Source organism: Genypterus blacodes, unplaced genomic scaffold (assembly GCF_046128005.1).
Source record: "Genypterus blacodes isolate CSIRO-AG114 ecotype Tasmania unplaced genomic scaffold, CSIRO-AGI_Gbla_v1 ptg000055l_1, whole genome shotgun sequence".
Lineage (NCBI taxonomy): Eukaryota > Metazoa > Chordata > Actinopteri > Ophidiiformes > Ophidiidae > Genypterus > Genypterus blacodes.
The window spans coordinates 4,295,109-4,303,783 of NW_027466867.1; the positions used below are offsets into that span (position 1 = coordinate 4,295,109).

At 46.2% G+C, this 8,675-nt stretch overlaps 1 protein-coding gene across 5 annotated transcripts; it reads right to left on the reverse strand.

The window, feature by feature from the left end:
• Nucleotides 1-193: 193 nt before the first annotated feature.
• LOC143001798 (pleckstrin homology domain-containing family S member 1-like) lies at nt 194-8,320 on the reverse strand. Of its 5 annotated transcripts, none has more exons than XM_076151591.1 (18): nt 8,295-8,320; nt 6,828-6,859; nt 6,517-6,602; nt 6,294-6,406; nt 6,063-6,197; nt 5,686-5,761; nt 5,563-5,592; nt 5,259-5,312; nt 5,138-5,179; nt 4,862-4,906; nt 4,697-4,780; nt 4,543-4,610; nt 4,378-4,428; nt 4,173-4,301; nt 2,974-3,078; nt 2,442-2,537; nt 1,637-1,772; nt 194-1,546 (listed from the first exon to the last, which is right to left on the reverse strand). In XM_076151591.1, the coding sequence occupies exons 1-18, from the start codon at nt 8,303-8,305 to the stop codon at nt 1,475-1,477; spliced, it is 1,365 nt and encodes a 454-aa protein (XP_076007706.1). In that variant the 5' UTR covers nt 8,306-8,320; the 3' UTR covers nt 194-1,474. The 5 variants fall into 5 exon arrangements, with proteins under 5 accessions (XP_076007706.1, XP_076007704.1, XP_076007708.1 ...); XM_076151589.1 differs by lacking the exon at nt 8,295-8,320 and adding an exon at nt 7,079-7,281; XM_076151593.1 differs by lacking the exon at nt 8,295-8,320 and adding an exon at nt 7,098-7,176.
• Between the last annotated feature and the right edge of the window lie 355 nt (nt 8,321-8,675).

Below are 8,675 nucleotides of genomic sequence, written 5' to 3' on the forward strand. Positions count from 1 at the left end.
AGCTTGAAAGTCACAGTTGAAGAGGGTAAATAAAAAGTCGTAAGTTTCTTTTATCTACGCTTTATCGTTTCTTTTTTCTGAAGTCTGATAGCCCCATTAAAAGTTGAAACATTAAACTTTGGAGTAGCTTGCATGGAAACAGTCTGTGACGGATCATCAGATAACTTTTTGTCATTTGATGTTTTTTTAAAAGTTAAAAGAGTGAAACCTTGATCTTGGCCTCCGCACATAATTGAAAAAAAAGATTTATACACATAAAAATGTCAAAACGCTCCGTGGCACTTCTGATGTTTGAACATAACAGCAGTCGCTTCTTCACTTCCTGTCTCAGTCGATGAAATTGCACCATCGCCTGAGTCACCGCTCCTCTCTTCAGCCGCTGAGAGGCAGGTGAAACGTTGCCTAAGGCCTGACATGATTCTGTCTGCGTACAAATAAAAGGCCGGCCCTCCCTGAGGTACAGAGGCGTCCTCCCACGTCCATTGTTGCCGTCCGTTTAATTGTGTTGATGAAACCGATGAATACGTTTCGGCCCGCATCGCTGAAACGTGTGTCCTCCTTTGTTCTTCTTTCTCTGTAGTTCTCTCTCAGGGCGGATGTACTGCGGTTTGCCAAGAATTGTCATCATACTGCACATACTGTAACCGTGTTCTAAGAGCGCTGGAGGGGTTTCACCAGTGCTGCTTAAGTGATGTGGTGAGAAACATTTCAGGTTTGGAAAAGCACAGGAAGACGCTTTGAAGCTCCTATTGGAAGTGCAGATTGAGATCATTTAGCGTCTTGGACCCATAATCTGCCATCGTCCATCTCTATGTACAGGATTTGATTGGAGGGAGCGTGTTGTAGAGCATGACAAGACATTTGTGGTGAATCAAAACTATTGAAATCTATGGAAATCCTGTGATAGTGGCCTATAATTCACAATTGTTGTGTTTAATTGCTCTTTTCCTTCTAAATTCAACTTTTTTGTTTGACAATGTACATAAATTAGCCCAAATTCCACTCATTTGAGCTTTTTTCTTCATTAGTAATTTGTAATTGAGGAGGCAAGTACTGAGCATTTTTTAGTGTGAGCGACCTGCTTCTCACACAAACACGCGCGCACACACACACACACACAACGTGCATGCTTCCAAATCTGGTCACGCATCACCATGGAGGAGGTATGCCGAAACATGTGATGAAGCCTTTGTCACATTTCCGAATAACAACCTGAACAATTATTACCAGGTCAATGACGGAAAATTACTGCGAGTGACAGATAATAAAAAAAAAGAATTCCTTCACAAACTTCCTTCATCCATCAGCTTTAACTCAACAGAGCGGCTTCTATAGGAAAATACTGTATAGTCTGTTGTCTATAGTGGTCCACACATGGTACAAACCCGGCGCCATGGGAACACACTCCTGCGTACATGTCGTCCACGTTTGTGTGTGTGTGTGTGTGTGTGTGTGTGTTGGTCAGAGACTCAGCTCATTCGGTGCAGAGACTGCCGGGTAAATGCAGCGGCTGGCATCCAGTTCGTCGCAGTATTGTCACTTTCACCTGAGATGCATACACACAAGGAGTCACACACACATACACGGACACTAGTTTGGCACATCAACTACATGTGTGTGTGTGTATCGGTGTTACCTCGGTTTTCAGAATCCTGCTGACGTACAGGTTGAAGTCGTCCACGCTGGTGGTGTGCAGGTCATTAACGGCCACGATGTGATCGCCTTTGTGGAACAGGCACACGGTCTGTGGCTGGCCCGTCCACGCAGACACACTGTGACACACACACACACGATTAGAGAGAGATTACATCAGTCACCTTGGTCACATGATATCTAGATGTACGATCACATTGTCGCATGTTTAGATCCTGCTTTAACTCTTTATTGTGACGATCAGGGGATAGAGGAGAATCTATGTGCGACGACGCTGAAGTAGCAGTTTGAGTTTCTTCAGTTCTCTGTGAGTCAGTGGTGCTAAAGACGCTGAGAGGAGATCTTCAGATACATCAGCACCTCTCACCTCACTGGTAACTACGCCGGGCCATAAACCTTTGAATCTGTTTACCCACTGCCTCATACAGCAACAATCCACTCCGGAAGATGTGTCTGATTTGGGGAAAAACACATTAAAAGTATCTCGGGAGGTCTTTGAGGGTTTAAGAGGCCAAGTCTCTAATGGAGTTCGAAATGGACTTGAAAATAAATGGGGGCCTGAACCCGTCTGAGCCACAGATGCCTGAGATAACGATTCAACAAAGACGGACCCATCAAAAACACTATTTCCTCATAAAATGACCTTGGGAAAGAGAAAAAAAAGTAAAACGGGACGGAGAAATTCGATTTTTTGGGCACTTTCAGTGTATCGGAGCGTTTGACCTTCTAAACTGCTCGTCTCCGTGGCGTCATCGTGTTTGCGTGTGTGGAATGCGGTGGCGTCGTACCTCGGTTTCCCATCCACGTCTGTCAGTGTCAGGTGTTTCTTCAAATCTGCACAGTTGATCTCCACATCTCGCTCTTCTAGGCTGAAGTTATCCATGCTTAAAAGGAAAATATAAATTAAAATCAGGACAAAAGCCTCACGGTACAAGAAAGACATTGTTAGAAATGAACCAATCAACCTTTCCTTTGGCATGACAGATTCCGCTTATCATGACTCTGCTTATTATCTCTATCTACCTGCAGAAAGCCCCAATAACTCCTCTAACCAGTCAGTCCACATGTGTACATGTGTCACAGCTATTACTTCACGCCGCCTTCGTCAAAGTCACGCTGATTACTTCTGTTTTGTCCTCTGCCCACGTTTGCGAAATACTTTCTTACTTTTTCCGCTGAATGGAAAAAGCAGAAAGGTATTGTCCTTGTACTATTTTTGTACACAAAGTAGCACAGTCATGGTTGGTCTTAGCATCCTCCCTGACTTGGATCGCCGTTTAAGACAATAGAGTTCCGCCTCCCCGTTTCGGTGGATCTCACCTTTCGACAGACATCCGCTTGTCAGGCGTTAGCATCTCGACGGAAGAGACGGCGTCGTTGTCGCTGCAGCTGCTGCTGAAGTCTGGAGTCAGACGCATTTCCTCTCTGCAAAGGCAAACCCAAGTGTTAACTATTTAGGACATTTACTGGATCATTTCTGGGGCTGTGGAGCTATTGTGAATTCTGGCTTCTGTCCTCAGACGACCTGTCCACTTGTCACAGGCCATTGGACAGCTTGGACAGACTACAATCAGGCTATTTGTTATTGCATTTAGATATTGGCTCGGCGTGAGGAATACACCCAGCGGAGCTATGAAATGACGCATGAGGTGAACGCTTGTGCTGCGGTGACAAATGAGTGACAGGAAGATGGCACGGTGACAGACAACAGACAGAGGAGGCAAAGAGTAAAGATAATAAACTGGTTGCTATAAACAAAAAAGGGTTTGGAGAGAACTGTTGAGAAGCAAACAATTCCCATATTCCTTCTACTCTTTGGATTTAGCCTCAGAAGCCAAATGGAACAGGAAAGACGTCCCATCGTGCGGCACATAGCCACCGAGACGGAAAATCATCCCAATGAGACACGAGGCCAAAAGCTGAGATATCACACAATCTGGTGCTGCAGTGAATTCAATTAGCCAGAGAGTATTTTCAGTGTTTCCCATGAGATAAAGGAGCTGGCACAGGCTGGGATTCGTGTTTCTCTATTATTGGAGAATGCAGTCGAAGCACTTTGTCATCGAAACTCTGTGCATTTGATTAAACTATAACTGATAAAGCTGATTTGTTTTTATTGAAGACCTCATAGGATCGCTAAGAGCAGACTCATCTCCCTCTTTGATCAGATTGTATGCAAATCAGTCGAGGTGAGCATGTTGGGGTCGGAGTTGTGTGACGGCAACAGTTGGAGCTTTCCGTTCCTTCCAGTCAAGTTCAAAAGCTGCCAAACAGGCTCTGAGGCTCCACCTTCCTGCTCTAAGTGCTCTGTGCTTCAGGAAAATCACTCCCTCGCTCTTGCCAGCGCTCACCTCCTGGCCAAAGACGTGTTTCCCTCTGAGGAGGGAGTGACTTTGGCAGCTGAGTGACTGACAGAACATGTTCAACAAAAAGCGCAAGACAAAAAGTAACAAACGTCTTAAACAAACATGCCCCACAAAGACAACCTGGCAACTATGGTTCATCTCCTCCTACTGTACCTGTCTTCTGTCTCTACCACCTCCTCATCAAATGAGGGCAGGGGGGAGATCTGTTTCCTCAACTTGTCGAACACCTGAGTGACGGATCTCATCAGGCTGCTCGCTGTGACCTTCTCAACTTCGCTGTCCCTACAGGAAGACAACCAAAGCGTGATTGATTGGCCAGTTTAAACAGCTCTTTCTCACTATTTGGCAACAGACTTACAGTTCTTTATCCATCTGTTGTTTAAGTTGAACCTCCAACATGGTTTCATATCTGCGACATATATATATACAATCAAATCAACGGAGGTAGACACAGCTGGATGTTTGCATGAACACCACCTAAGTAAAGGTTGTGTGTTTGTTTTGCTGCACGGATCAAACTCACATCGCCTCCACCGCTGCGTCATCACGGCGGGCTCGGTTTCCGATCACATCCTCCACGGTTGCACTTCTCTGAAAGGCGACAATAATAAGAACGGTTATGAAAGTGCATCACAGACAAATAGCTGGTAATAAGTCTGTCGACGCCGTGTTCTCACCCCGATCCGTGTTATGTAGGATTTTGGGTAATCGTAGATTGGACCCAGGGGCTCTGACGCCCGTCTTCTGTTGACATCCGGAGTCTAATTAGAAAGTAATATCATTTTAAAAAAAAGGTCATAAAGGGATGGAAACAAATAAACAAAGCAGGAAAAGCTTTGCACCTTCTCGCTGGATGGATCAGAGAACGACCTCACCTTGCCATCGGCCTGAAAGAGCAAAACAAACACAACATCAAGTGAAATATCAATTTGAAAAAGTCTTATATAAGGTTAGTATCAGTTAATATGTATTGATGAAATCAACCAACACCACTGAGCCCAGTTGGTAACCATGCCAACTGTTCTGTTGAGTGTTGTTACGGGAAATATGATGCTCAAAAGACAATCCAGTAAATCTCTATGTGTGTGTGACGTGTGTGTGTGTGACGCGTAACTCACAGCTGAGCATTCAGGAGCGGTCTCCGCTTCCTGTGGGGGTCTCTGCACGGAAAGAGCTCAGTCAGCAAACAAACGCGTACGAATGAAAGTCAGAAATGATACCAAAACTCATGTCCCTCACATTTGGTGAACTGATGGCTGAACTCCTTTTCCTCTGCATTGGGTTTGATATGACCTGTGAGAAGAACGGCAGAACAAAAGGGGGATCCGGCTGTCAAACTGGTTTGTACTGTAGACGGTTAAAAGTTAAAAGTGCTGTAAAAACAATTATTACAGAAGACAGGAGTTCTCAGAATGATGGTGATGATGATGGGGCTGGTATTTAGGCTAAAGGCCTTGTTGTTGCCTTGCCTGCATGTCTACTCAATCTACTTCATGCAAATCTGAGCTATGTCTTGGTTTATGTGTTTATTTTTCATATTTACCTCGATCCCTGGCTTCCCGTCACACATCTCCTATATCAGGAAACACACAGAGAGTGAAATTGTGCTCGGTGAGAAAAGGAGAGACAGACAGGAGAGACACGTCGACAGTCCTGTCTTACGTACCTCCGAGCTGAGGACTTTGTGCGGCCGGTCTTTCAGGGCATTGAACAGGTCGGAGAACCAGCCGTCCACCTCCTTGCTACCGGCCGGAAGAGATGAAAAGAAAATGTTCACACTCAAATTACAGTTATTCATCTTAATTTAGAATACAATCACAATCAAAGCTTTTATCGGCTAATAGAGTTTTACTAAACAGGAAGGGACAGCATCAGTTTGTTTCTGTGCTTGTGCCAGCTAGGGAAGCGTTAAGGTGTCAATGAAGACTCAAAGTCCAGATCATCAAATCCAAGGCCAAGCAGATGATGTCAGGATTTAGATGAAGGTGTGTAAGGTGCGGTATGGGTTAACATTATAAAAGCATGGAGGAAAGGACGACTGACCTGTCCTCCCCCACCAGGAAGTAGTCTCGATCTGCGGCCCTTAAGTACAGCACGAGGGACGGGGAGCACTTTAGGCATTTTTGGATCCAGGCCCACTTGTCGTGTTTTTCTGGACTCACATACAGCAGAGAGACCCTGACAGTGGGGAAGGGAGGGGGGGGGGGGGACATATCAGAGAGCTGATCCGCTTTGATCTAGATACCGTTAAGAAAAAGGTCCACCAAAGCGTACTGCGATAGGTTGATCTCCCCGATCAACCGAGCCTTCTCCTCGTTCCCGTAGTACTTGAGCTGATACTGGCGCTCGTGTTTGAAAAGCACGAAATAGCGCCTCTTCCACGCTTTCTGCCGGAGAGAGAGAGCGAGAGAGAGAGCAAGACGTGAGTCAGCAAGCGACAACATAAAACCAACACAAAAGACACTGAGCCGACACTGAGCTGCGTTGTTTATTGTACCGCTTTGGAGGGAGGAGACTTCATCAGGAATCCGGCTCGTACTTCTTCCACGCTTCCATACTGTCTGTAGAACACAGCGCTTCCGCCTTGATGGGAAAAGAAAAAATCACAAAACAATCAAGAGCTATTGTTTGTGTTCCTTTGATTCAGTGTACAAATCATAAACTCTCTCCTAAGCAATACATAAATCAAAACTTAACGCTGAATGCATGAACTCTCATTCCACACTGGCACATTCAAGGTTTCAGGTAAGGCCTACAAGACAAACAAACAACCGCTAAAACTAGACAAAGGCAATCAAACACATTTACCTGTCGACTTCCTGAGCATCTTGACAGCCCGCCTGCAAAAAAAGGAACACAGTTTGTCTCTTTAAAATGAGCTTTTTAAACCAAAGATGAAGAGTTTTATAGTAGCGTCGGCCTCGTTTGTAAGTAGAAAGAAAACAATAAGGGTTAACATGCCTCGTAAAAGGTTACAAATCTTTTTTTCTATTGAGAATCAAATCACAGCATGCAGTAATAGCTACAACACCACAGAAGAAGATTGAAAAGTCTCTCACCTGCAGAGATCCCGCTCACGTTGCTCTCGTTCAAGAAATGCTGCCGCGTGAGGAGGAAGGACGATGTGCGAGGGGGTGAAGGTGTGTGTGTGACTGAGTGAGCCTTGCAAACGGCGTAGAGAGAGTCTTAAAAGCAAACTGGAGTTTCCAGTTCCTCGCACGTTGCCGAGTTGTTTAGGTTTGGACATTCCTGAGAGCTTTCCCTGGGGACATTCCACCTGCTGTGACTGGAAGGCATTCAGAGGGTTTTCACCTTTTTTGGGAAATCTGTGTGTTTCTGCTGTCGTGCAAAGTTCACACGATGCATTTGAGTCCAGCTTGGGTTCAGAGTTTTCAGGAGGGGAGTCAGTCCGGCAGCCACAGAGGCCATTTTTGTGCTTAGTGTCACGGGGTCAAGGGCAGCATTCCAAACTGGGTAGAGACACGGGGCCTGGACCCATTTAGCTTTGTCATACTGGAGAGTCAAGGCGGTTCAAGCGCTCTGCGTATCTGCACAGGACATCATTGTGTTGTTGTTGTGTGCGTCGGTCACAGTCCTGGAATATCTTCAGCCGAGTATCTAGGCCACTCACTCACACACACACATCAAGGTCAGTATAAATAGAGCTTTTATGGGTTCAGGTCTAACAGTGAGTCTGACCCACTCCGCCGCCTCCTTCCCTGCCTCTGGCCTTCAACAGTTGAATCTCATTCTCTCTGTTTAACGACACACACACGTGCAACCCCAGAGAAGCAGAACTGCAGAGGTGACGGGTGGGGGGGGGGGGGGGGGGGGGGCAGCGAGTGCAGATATAAGAGGACCACCCGACCCTCCCGTGTCCGTGCCGAGGCTATATAAGCCCCGCTGAGTGTGCCGTCACTGATGAGTTGCAGCTATTTCCCCCTACTTTACAGAGAGCAGACAGCCATGATCAAAGAGGAATTGAAGGATGAGGCTGAAGTATGCGACTCTAATGGTACTTTGGTGGCGGCAATGACAATACTGAGCTGACAAACCCCTTGTATGTGTGTGTGTGTGTGTGTGTTTTAAAGGACGTGCTTGTGAAACATCAGCAGCTTCTGCAGCAACAAAGACACGACGTCGCCTACAGGGTGAAGAAACTGGCTGCCAAGCAAGAGGAGCTAAGGGTGAGTCAGCTAGAATGTTTGACCTCCGTGTGTTCTACGAGCAAAGAGAGACGGCAGGTTGTTACCGGTTCAATCATTCTGCACTCACTTGGTTCCCATTGCCGCAGAGCAAGACGGCAGCGCTGAAGCAGAAGATCCAGGGGAAGTACGAGGACATGAAGCGGATCCTGGAGGAGGACCTGTGGATCACGCTGACTCAGCTGGACGCCGAGCAGGAGGCGGCGGAGAGGCTGGTGCAGGAGAAGACGGAGGACTGCCACCGTCTCACACAGGAGCTGGACCGGCAGCTACACACACAACAGATTCAGGTGAACACAAAAACAAAGTCAAAGCTGCGATGTTGTTTAGAAGAGGAAGAAGAAGAAGAGAAAGATTTGGAATCAATCACAAAAACAATCTGTAACCCTATTCTTGTTTTTGTTTGTTTTAATGCCAGAAGGATGAAACAGAAAAAAGGTACGTTGACATA